Genomic DNA, 12,253 nt, shown 5'->3' with positions numbered 1-12,253 from the left:
CCCATATGGACGCCTGTCCCATATGGATGCCTGTCCCAAATATAGGCAGGGTCAATTCAGTGATTTTAGCAAATAAAAGCCTGAGCTATTAATCAAAGTTTTACGGTATTTCATGATCAATTGCTCAATATATTATACACAGATTGTATTTGTAGAGCCTGAGATGGAAGACACAATTCTTTGTTTGCAATGTAATGGTAAGTTCTGTTCTTGTGTGACAGATGTCACCACTGTAACAGTGTGTTTTAGTTTTTCCATTTGGGATGGTCTCTTGTATGTGCATCACACAATTAATAACTACATATACTTAAATAAGTCTAAGAACAATCAACCAAACCACCAAAACAAAGCGCTGAAATGGCTGCATGAGACATCAATAGTAATTCACTGCTGTTCTAAATAAGAACAGCTGTACACATGCATTTGTTATGATTACATCACTTATGATCAAAAACAAGCAAGTTGCCAAGTTTGCGAACAGCCAAACATCAAGCATGTGCAACAACACAAGACACAGCAAGCCAGCTAAAAAGCTATTACTGACTAGTCCAACAGAAAGAAGGCCAGTTCAACATCTGTCCTGCATCCTTTCAGATCAACGCCAACGAGTAAAGCCTGGGTCTCGGTCACTCTCTTTTTCGCTTCTTAGCTTCTTCCGTTAATCTCCTTTTCTGTCTCTTTGCCTCTGCTATTAACAAATATATAATGTCCATAGAGGCTGCTGAGCCTGGTTATGTTCCGGCGCGCCACTGCTGCTGCTCTACCAAGAACTTACATTGTGCATTACATACTCTCTGCTTGTTATAGTTAGCTTGCTGAAGAGTCATGTTGGTGCCATAAAGCATTAAGCATTGTCGTGATAAATTTCCTGCCCAGGATTCCAGTGTTTCATAGCGCAGTAGCAGGCCCTGCCACCCTGGGCTGGTAATGACAGAGATGCTATTCTCTATTACAAGTCAGTGTATCATCAAAATGATTTTGAAGCAGTTATTTTAAGACAAAATCAGTGATGTAGTCTACATGATACGCAGAAATACACAGTATACCCACTAGAAAAGGTCAAAGATTTCTGTATACCCACTTAAAATAGTGAGCATGCACTAAAGCTGATGCAGTAGTTACATAGCCTAAGTTTGAGAATGGTTTTAGAAGATAAGTGCGCTTGAGAAGATGTGGACCACTTTTTGTATCCTCATAATATTCTGTAATTAATGAGTTTTGGTGACAGAACTACACAAATGCTGCTACTGAGCCTCAGCTTTTCATTGTTACTAATAGTTGCAACTTGCACTCTTGAACGTGCATTGAAAACTGCCATCTGATCCAGGGACCATATTTATATAACATCTAAGGCTAAATGTAGCTCTTAACTGGCTGAGTTAGATGGTGATTAACACTAAACAGTAGAAAATCAGTCTGTTCTCCTCACCTGTAACTCTTGTCATTGGCTGTTAAAGTCTTTGCAGTGTTGATAACACATAAGCAGTCCTTCAGAATGCTCTCTATTACATGTACATGCATACTGTATGTATTAGTGAGTGTAGTGATGCTTATGGGACGTTGCTCTGGACGCGTCGCTGTGGGACGGGTGAGTATGAGGCTAGGAGGGAAAAAGCACAGTATACTCACTACAAAAAACTACACAACACCACTGGATAAAACTACTACAAAATGTTGCTTAATTTAATGTGACGGTTATCCTGCAGGTTTGGATCGCTCTTGATTGTTTGCTGTATCATCAGCTCTGTGTGTGTGTGTGTGTGTGTGTGTGTGTTTGTATGACAATATGACCCATTCGTCCTTCATGCAGCTGCTCTGTGTTTGATCCTCTAAGACAGATTTTGTCTGTGTGTCTCTCACAGTAACACCACATTATGAAATTATGAGCTTTGAAGTGCTTCGGCCTAGATGCTTCTTACCTAGGAGGAAAATCTGTTCTTCTCCCCGTGGAGAAATTATTCATGAACAGAAAGAGTTAGAGATAATGCATTTTATTTCTTCCCTTCTTTAGATAGTTTGTGTATATAGGTGTGTGCGTTCACGTACATTTTGAATTCTCTGTACCGTCTTGGGTCCAGTGTGTGACAACTACTGCATGAATTGCCATGAAATTCAGTGAAATTGGACATTCGTGGTCCGCACAGGATGAATTGTAGTAGATCCCTGACTATCCTTCTAATCGGCTCAAAATTTCAATTGGGACACTGCCTCGTTTTATAAAAAAAGATGACGTTGCCATACTTTGGACCTCAACTTTTATCCATCTTACAATTAATTTTTCTCGTCAGCTGTCCAGCCGTAGTTTTATTAAAATGAAGACATGCAACTTTTCTCAAGTCCAAAAACCCTTCGATGCACTTCATCCAAAGAACCACTCAGAGATCCATGTGGCAAATAAATTCTCTCAGCAAGAGAGACATTGTCTTCTTTAAAAGTCATAACATATCTTTTTTTTACAGTATTTTTATGCGTTCTTGAACAGATTACAGCAAAGAGGGGCAGGACACACCGGCCAAAAGCTACAGTGGCAAACATGTTGCATTCTCATGCATTACTCTCTGTTTTCCCTCACTGCTGTCAAACTGTTACATTATCTTTCACATGTGTTGCGTACGTGTATGTGCATATGTTTATGTGTGCACATACACATAAGCACCACATGTGAAAGACTGCAATGTGATGTGGTTGTTGTGTGATCATGTAAGGAATGTCATTATTTATTATGTGCTTTGTGAAGCGGAGGAGCCTAACCAGGAACAGGGGTCGCAAATTGGCCTTGGCTAGAAACACTGTATGCAACACATCTGTTTCATGTTATTGTAACCTGGTACAATGTGTTTTCTGCATTGTGCCTGACAAATAAAAACAAAATAAATGACAAATAAAATTAGACTTATGCTTCTGTCATCCCCAAGTTTTTTTATGTGATGCAAAGAGCCAAAAAATGTCATGCTACATAGTTCTCAGTGAAGACAGAAAGGTTTTCACCTAATTAATTATTCGGTCTGTTAAATGTAATAAAATTGTGAAAAAACAGTCCATCAGAGTCTCCCAGAGCCCCAGGTGACATCAAATACCTTGTTTTGTCAAACCAATGGTCCAAATCTTTTTCTGTTTAAAATTATATAAAACAAAGAAAAGCAGCGAATACTCACATTGGACGCTGTAACCAGAGAATGATTGACATTTCAGTTTGCAAAATGACTTAAACGATTTAACTTAAAGTTCTTTTTTGTTGATTGAATAATCAACTAATCATTTCAGCTCTACACCTAAAATGAAAAATTAAAAAGGTTTTGTAAATGTTCTGTTTTTCCAGTCACTTCCCAGCTGTCGTCATGACAGCAGATTCCCTGTCAAGGTGCCAGTTCTGAAAGTGACTCTTTGTCTCGAGCTGCTCACAGATGGCTGATGAATCTTTGTGACGTGTGAAGTTTTTTTTCCCCTCCAAAATGTCTGTTAATAAAACTGGTGCAGAGCTGCAGTGACACCTCATGTGTTATTCACAAGAAACCCTGAAATGTGGGTCAAGAAATAACACGTGAAATTTGCAACTCCTTCCTAGTGTAACATTCATTTGCTGCTATGAAAGATTTCCATCAAAATGTATTTTAGAATATAACAAGAAAAAAAAAACCCACTTCAGCTGCTGAACCAGATCAACCAGACACTGTGTTTTAAGAATCTATGTTCTCTCAAAGTCTTGCTTCTGTGGTTCAGCCTGTGGTCATGAATTACAAACCAAAGCAGAGAGCACCCAATTCAGATCCTCTTATACAGTATAAGAGCTAAAAAAGAAAAAACATAGACTCATTAAAGCAGGACAAGATTCTTAGCTTTTGGGCTCTTTTGATGAGGCTGACAGAAAGGAGCTTTATTCTTCCAGTCTTCTCTTTTTTTTCCCTTTTCTCTCTTCCCTTCGCTCTCTGCAAATTAGAACACGACCCAATTTCTGTCCATTTTTAAGCAAAGTCTGTTTTTTTCAAGCCGCGGCTGTCTGCGGGAGTTAGATAACGCTGGCTCGCAGTCTTCTGGTGGGAGTGACGGAGTGTGTGTGTTTCTCATCCATATATAATGTATATGTAGAGAACTTACTGTACAGCTCTTTATGTTGCCTGAATGCCTCAGAAAATGCAGAATTAACACATTCACTATTGATAGCACATTGCATCATTTAGCACTGGGAGGCAAGGCGGGAGGGAGTAGATGAAATGGGTGGTGGGTGGGGGGAAGGGAGGGGGGGGGTGCCAGTCAAGGAAAGTACAAGAAGTCCAGTCTTAAATAATGTTTTTTGAAGTGCGACCCTGATCATCTTCAATCAATCCCTCCATGCTGAGCTCAACTTTCATCTCATCTTTTCTTTCTCGACCTCTCGCTGTGCCCTCTCCCTCCACCATCCATCCATCCGTTCATCCCTCCACTCCTTCCTGCACATCTTCTCCATCACAGGCATCATTACCACGGCTCCATGCTGGGCCTCATCTACTCATCTGTCTCCCCTTCTTCTTCGTCTTCTATGAGGGCAACATGAGGAGGAGAAGGAGGCACGTGCAAGAGACGGCTGGATGAAGATGGAGAGGGCGAGGAGGATGAGAGGAGTGATGGAGATGGAGATGTCAGGAGGAGGGAGATGCGGACTTGCGGGGCTAAGGGGAGTTTCTCGTCTGTCATGAGAACGACTGCAGTGCCCTTGGCTGAGAAGAATAGACAGACACATACACAAGCACAGTGTAAGCATGTGCACGCCTGTAAATGATCTTGTGCACACTGATTCATAGCTGGACGTATGAGGGTGAAGTCATGCACACATACAGGTAGTCAGGCAGGTTCACATAGAAAGCAGAACAGACAAGTACCAAAATGAAGACAAATTAAAGGTTGAGTTGGAAACTTTAAAAAAGTTGTTCAAGTACAAAAAATATCTGACTCGCTGGAAACAAATATATCAAACAGGTTTAGGAATTTGTGGATAAAAACAATAATACAAAAGAGCAAAAAAGTGTGTGAGGTTGACAGCTGGTGGATTCATCCGGAGCCAGCAGATTGTTTTTATAAATGTGACAGCGTGATACTGAAGTGAAATATTACCTGAAGTCGCTGCTGCTGCTGAACTTGGGGCTCACAGTCAGTTTTCATTAGAACAGTGTGCTCTGCCATCATCACAGCCGCTGTCCCCGAGACGTCCTGCGACACACAGCCATTCATCACAGCTGACACACAGAGAAACACACACAACAAATGATTCACTCTGTTAAACGTCACTCTGTTGCTGAACCCGCCACCTTTTACCCTCAGTTCACTAGCTGCTGTGTTTTCTCATAAACGGCCGGTCGGTCTTTGCGAAAGGCTGAAACATGTTTCTAAGTCTCTCAGGCATGGTTCAAGCGATGGCAATGTCGGTCTGTTTCTGTATCGGTTGATTCACCATTTTGGTCAAGTGATTCAAGTTTATCCAATTAAACATCTACTTGATGGATGGAATCCGACTGACCATTAGGTTTACATTATGGGTTCACAGTGATGTTCTCGACGTCTATCGGATGGATTGGCATGAAAATTGGTACAGATATTTATGATCCCCACATGAAGCATTCAGGAAATCTCAAATAAAACTATCTTTTGTTTCTCTCAGATTTAAGTCTTGCTCTAAAACAACACCTTTTTCACCCGGCGCTCTCTGACGCTCAGTGGAGGAGCAGCTAGTGAAACCTAAGATTTATTCTCATTGATTTCTTCCGCTGCTCTGGATAGTTTTGCCTATTCTAAAACTAGATAGCAGCAATGCTATCAGCAGCAGAATGGAGGGTTGCTCTGCAGGAAGTAGGACAGAAGCCTCCTCAGGTTACTCTTTTCTCTTCAACAGATGCAAAAATCACACAGTCACTGGATGATAGTGGGTCAAAGTGTGATGTGTTCGGTGCAACTCCTCTCTACAGGAGCATATATTTAACCACACTGTATTTTCGGATGTTCCTTAATGAGATATCCCAGGTAGGAACCACTGTGAGCTTCCCAAGGATTGTAACATTGTCAGACTCACAATGGATGTTTTTTTAAAAAGGATTTAAAATCGCTGCAGGATGAACTTTTAGAGATTCAGGTGTGTTATGCTAGTAGCGGGTGATGTAGCCTCTGGCCTCAAGCAGAGCAGGAAAAAGCAGTTTCTGGTAATATCACTTCTTTCTAACTCAACACCCCCAGATTCTTTATTCATTTTCAAACTTGTAGTCTTCAGCGATCAGTTGTTCTTCAATTGTTTGCATGCTAACAGGCTTAATTAAGATGGTGAACATGGTAAACATGTGGAAGACAGTAGACTGTTAGTTTGGAAGTACAACACTAAATTGATGGAGAACTCTTAATGTAAACTTTGAAGGAGGTAGAGCATAAATGGGGACAGAACTATTATGAAATATAGTATATGGAACTATAGAACTTGCCCTGCGATGGACTGGCGACCTGTCCAGGGTGTACCCCGTGTACCCCGCCTTTCTCCCGATGTCAGATGGGATTGGCTTCAGCCCCCGCGACCCTGTACGCAGGATAAGCGGTTGACGATGGATGGATGGACTGGATTTTTCTAGTTTCATGTCTGTTGTTTGATGTTTCATAGCTGTTGTATTTCTTCAGCCCCCAACTGTCTTCAATTCATCAGACCACACTCCCACAGTCCAACGCCGTCACACACATAGTCGCACGCCATTCTTTTTCCACTTTCAACCCACACACACACACACAAACAAACGCTCTGCTGCCACAGTTGCCTATTTACCTAAATATTTAATGAAAGTGTCGGAGACAGACGGGACGCTGCTCGCTTTTCACTGCTGATGGGATAGTCGTGCCTGAGCAGGGAGTCGGCTGCTGAAACAACATATTTGAAGTCGTCTCCTCTCCTCAAATAAAAAGCAGACTGATGTAGAGATCCAGTGACATGTTTTACAGTATGAGAGAGAGAAAAGAGAGATGCATTAGCAGCCACCGACTTGCTTGCTGTTAATTGATTGCTCTCCCCTGAGGCTCCTGATGTGCTGTTATTGCAGTGGGATTTCTGGCAGTTTCCCTGAGGTGATTTGGGAGTACAGACGCTGCTGACTCAGGGTTTCAGCCTGCTGTGGGCGGTACGCTACAGCTGCAGGTAGTGGAGAACTGCTCCTTCCGTTTTCTGCTGAATTATTGAAATGATCTGACCCTGAAAACTGATATATTATGCTTAGTTGATTCTATTGAAATTGTTTAAGTCATGTTTTAAGATTAATCTGTGCTTTACCATATTTTGTCTCAAAACAGGGATGCCGTTATTTTTACTCGACACACATATGAGCACTGGCCTGTTGGCTGATAAGTAACAAGAAATAACAGTAAAGAAAGTCCTAAATGTTTGGCTTTTAAACAGCTTGCACCAGAGAGCAGTTAAGTTAAAGAGGTCACATTATGCTTTTTTGACTTTTCCGTTTCCTTTATTGTGCTCCTTTTTTGTGCATGTAATAGGTTTGCAAGGTGAAAAAGCCCAAAGTCCAAACCAAAAGGAGTTACCATCTCCCACAGACAACACTGCTCCTGAACTGCCTGAAAACAGCTCGTTTGTAGTCCAGCCTTTACTTCAAGAAACTATCTGCGTCACTGTGTAACACGCGCCATAAAGCTCCCCTAGCAGCTAGTGTGGCACACCCTTAAAAACACTAAAAAAATAGGTACCCTAACCAGGTTTCGAGCTTTCAATCACATTTCAGGATGTTCAGCCAGTGGAGTTTGCCCAGTTGTCATCATGTGACCCAAGTGTGTCACTTAACAGATGGTTGTAAAGGGGAAGATTGTGACCTCTCTCACTTCAAGGATGCTCTTTGGCATCAGATAGGTAGTAGGTAAACAGGTTTACAGGCTCACAGCAGCCAACAATAATTGATGCATTTCACTGGCTGGAGTCAGAGGGCTCAGCGGAAATCTTAAGACAAAAAAGTACATGTAGAGAAAAGAAAAGGTCTCCAGGCGGTATGTACAATCACTGCCTTCCTCTCTGCGCTGCTTTCTGACAAGTAAAATAACAACAAATCACGTCTTTGTCATCCTCGCTCTTCCAGTTTCTCTGTAGTCAGATAGAATCAGATATTCGCCTTTGGGATCTCAGCTGGAAATCTGAGATAGAGAAAACATAGCGCTCTTTCTTTTATATCAGGAATCATCTCCAACATCTCGGAAACTTCAAGCTTTCAAATTTGCCTGTCAAATTATTTATGTCCAGTCAGTGCAGGCAGACTGTGTAAAGTACTGCATAAGTCTGACTTGTGTTACATGGAAGTTATACATTTCAGATACAGCGGCTTTAATGCCGTTATTCCATCTAACCTGTTTTATTCTTAGTTTACCCCCTGGAAGCTTTGAAAAGAAATGAGAAACGTGTCTGGAACATGTCGAAAGAAGAAATCTAGCTCATCAAGAAGACCAAGGTGGATGTGTTCGATGCTCATTTAGTGTAGTGCTATAGCATATAGGCGAGAGTTTGGCTTTAGTAAATTCATATAATAGTACACAAAATGGCTTTATCAAGGATAGGAGGAAAGGTCCTAACCCTATATATATTTCCGTAGTTTAGAAGACAAACAAACGACACCATCTTTAAACAGAAAAATCAAAGAACTAACCACACATGGATTAACCTGTTGTACTGTGGACAATATTTAAATGTTTAATGAAATTTGTAAGTTACACATGGTGGTGGTGATGGCGCATAGATAAGATGCTTGCCTTTGGTCTGGGTTCAATTCCCACTGTGAGAAATCCACCATTGTGTCCCTGAGCAAGACACTTGCTCCAGAGGCGTGCGACCTCCGACATGTATAGCAGTTGTAAGTTGCTTTGAATAAAAGTGTCAGATAAATGTAAACAGTCTAAGTTTACATTTGTGTATGAATTATTTAAATGCAATTTTCTCACAATTTTGACATTTCATGTTCAAAAACATAACCTGCTGTAATGTGGATAATATTCATATTCAAAGTGAAACATTGCTAGTGTATTGCATTTACAAAATGTACATGTCACAACGCTCTTCTGAAAATGAAATGACATTCCTGGTGTCCTGTCTAGAGAGAATGATTGACGTCCTAACTGAAGACCCGCCTTGATGAGGGAATTTATTTCAACTTTATTCATTTTTAAACCCGATAACAATTTTGGTGTCATTTTAAATTTTTCAAATAATCTCAAATCCAAACAAAGCGTAATGTAGTGTCATGAGACCATATAACACTGAAGACGTCCTGCCTCATTTTAGATGAACATTGTTTATGACTGTGTATGCTGAGTTTGTTGTTCAAGTTTCTCACCCAATAATGCAATAAATCAAAATTAATTGCTTCGGGGGAAACATCAATTCGTGGACTCTGATTTCATTTCCACATGCTCTAATGCGATTTGAGAGCTTCCCGAGGTGCCACAGCTAATGCAAATGGAACAATAAAAACACAGCATGCAGAAATTGGGGGAAATTTAAAGTATTTTATTGCAATAATGTTCCTCACTGACGGTTACAGGAGTGTCAGAAATGCAGCGGCTGTCTTTTATGAGTTTACAACGAGGACGTCTTCATGAGGAGAATTTGTGCTTCCAGCTTCTTTCCACTCAATCATTTTTATCCGAATGTCTCTCTTGATGTTCGCTTCTTTCTCTCTTCGTCTTCAGATTTCATTGTTGTTTTATTGCTGTAGTGCTGAGTTGTTGCTTTGTCTGTTCGCAGTACACACACTGTCAATCACTGTGGAGTGTTGCATCGGTCTGTTTTCCCGTTTGTGTGTGTGTAGTCGAGTTGTTTGTCATTACCCATTCAAGCCCATTCACCTGGTAATCTGCCATCAAAGTAATCATATTTATTACACAGCCTATGGATGACATTTTGACTGGCAGACAGACCGTAAAGTGCAAAAAATCCGACCTGAATATTTGTTGATAATATGATTTTTTTCAGATATTTAACAATGAGAATGGATGCTTTCTTTGTTCATGATGTTTGCAGCACCGACAGCATGAAATGACGTGATGAGAAATGAGGAAGATAAAGATGCTGTCATGCAGCAGAGCGGTGTGGTGTCAGAGCGAGCGGTGGAGGACAAAGAGAGACAGAACAACAGTCAGAGAAATGTGAGCATAACCTCTTCGACGACACCACATCTGTGCAAAATTAGTCTCCTTCTCCTCCCTTGGGTTACCTGTAATAAATCTGCTGCTTCTCTCCCAAGTTACATCCTAGTTATCTACATGCTTTCTGCTGCAGACCCCACAGAAGTGGAATATAGCACCTGCTGGTGTCCTCCATTATTTTCATCTGGGGAAAAAAAAAAGCACGTCCCCTGTACAGAATCTTGTTCAGGACCTTCATTTGTGGGTCTAGTCCTGTTTACTCACTTTTACCTTTTAGCACTACCTTATCTGCCCCCTAGTGGATAACTATACTGTATGTAACAATGCTGCTCATGTTGCCGCTGGAGACCGCCCTTCCAAGTAAATTGACAGCATCAGTCATTTCAGCAAATTCACAAAAAAGGCATTTGTCTGCTTCAAGTGACCAAGCCCTCTAGCAGCCGTATCGTTATCGCTTTTGTACACCGGAGGCAAAGGAGGGAGAGTGTGATGTCGTTATAGAGCCTCAAGGAGGAGGTCGGGGGGGGGGGATGGATGAGTCAACGGAAACTGATGGAACAGATGCACTTCTGTTTTGATCAATCCAGCTGTCTACACCACTCACGCTATACACTCGTAACTGCAACCTGGAGTGTATTTTTACAATTCAAGTCTATTTTCTTTCTCTTTACACGCGTGACTACAGTGATTGTGTGCCGGGCTCTGAGCACCAGCAAAACACAGGTGACCTACAATCAATACTCTGCCTTCAAGTATCCTGTCACAGATGGACCAGCTGCTGCTAACATGCTGCTTTCTCTACTGTCTTTAGCCTGTGCAGACACTTTACGATCTCATGTTGATGTACAGTATGTGTATAATGTCAGAATTAATCCTCCCAGCAGAATTCAAGCAGAACTAGCTTGAATTCCTTGATGCTTCTCTGACTGAAAAATAACTTGAGAGCAACAAGTCCTGACAACAATGGTCATATAATTTATTTAGGGACTGCTCGGACCATTTTATTTTGGAAGCTACTGACAAATTATTTAGATATTAGGAAGGTTAAATCTCAAGATCAAGATCTTAATGTTGAATTGAGGCTCACAAATTAACAGAATTACATGTAGCTATAATGTAACATGCTGATGTGCAGCCATTTCAGCCTCCTCAGACTGTATTCATTTTAGGTTTTATGGACCAAAACAACACTCATTTCCAGTGACAAGTACACCAATCAAATAAATTTCAAGGAGACCATTCAGCGGCTGCCTGAGTCCAATCTGTCAAGTCTGATTCTCTGCAGGACACCACAGTTTCATGCTGCGGGCGCTTATCTGTAAGCAGAGACTGTACATCTCTCATGCTCCATGGGGTACTACAGTCCATGCATGACGTTATTACAGCATGCAGTCTTACCTGATGTCCACAAGCAGAACAAGTCCTTTTAGTGAGAAAGTAAAAGTGAGAGAGAGAGAGCAGAGAGAGGAAAAGCTCAGGGAAGAGAGGAGGAAACGATGGGAGGAAAGCCATTGAGAGCCGAGGGGAAAGAGAAGGAGACAAAGAGGAGAATTCACAGAGCGTAATGTGGGAGTATTAACAGCAAGCAGAGCTCTTTCATCCTGACACTGAGTCAGAAAAATCATTCTGATCTTTGATGCCTGGCTCTGTCTCGAACATGAGAAGCTTCCCTTAGATTAAAAGGCTGTAGCCACGTGGGGAGCAGTTTTTGACATCTATTTCATTTGTGCGCAGAAAAAAATGATTTTCGATTCTAAAAATATACCAGAGCATTATATTTCCCAAAACCCATTTTATGAAGAAAAGCGGTGAAGAGCAGATGTGTCTTTTTGGGTGGAAACTGAAATCTGCAAATTCTGTATATGCAGATTAATGTCATTTTTTAACATCTCTACTGCAGGAATATGCTCCCATTCAGACACAAGAGCATTATTGAGATGTTGGGTGATACGGTCTTGTTGACAGTCTGCGTTCTAGTTCCATCCCAAAGGTGTTGACATCCGGGCTGCATGCAGGCCACTCAAGTTCTTCCACACCACATTGGAAAAATGATTTCTTGACGGAGCTGGCTTTGTGCACAGGTGACACAGTCATGCTGAAAAAAGGAAACGGACAA

The 12,253-nt window shown here is 41.3% G+C and overlaps 1 protein-coding gene across 1 annotated transcript in view; it reads left to right on the top strand.

The window, feature by feature from the left end:
* The window catches only part of pomgnt1 (protein O-linked mannose N-acetylglucosaminyltransferase 1 (beta 1,2-)), a 117,182-nt gene extending 107,053 nt beyond the window's left edge, over positions 1-10,129 (top strand). The window contains exon 22 of the mRNA XM_038715018.1: positions 10,013-10,129. Coding sequence (XP_038570946.1) covers positions 10,013-10,031 — 19 coding nt within the window. The 3' untranslated portion in view covers positions 10,032-10,129. The remainder of the gene's footprint in view (positions 1-10,012) is intronic.
* Positions 10,130-12,253: the final 2,124 nt, after the last annotated feature.

This window comes from Micropterus salmoides, unplaced genomic scaffold (genome assembly GCF_014851395.1).
Source record: "Micropterus salmoides isolate LMB-PRFRI ecotype aquatic unplaced genomic scaffold, ASM1485139v1 Ms_hic_scaffold_13, whole genome shotgun sequence".
NCBI classification, from domain to species: Eukaryota; Metazoa; Chordata; class Actinopteri; order Centrarchiformes; family Centrarchidae; genus Micropterus; species Micropterus salmoides.
This window is presented reverse-complemented; position numbering and strand designations above follow the sequence as displayed.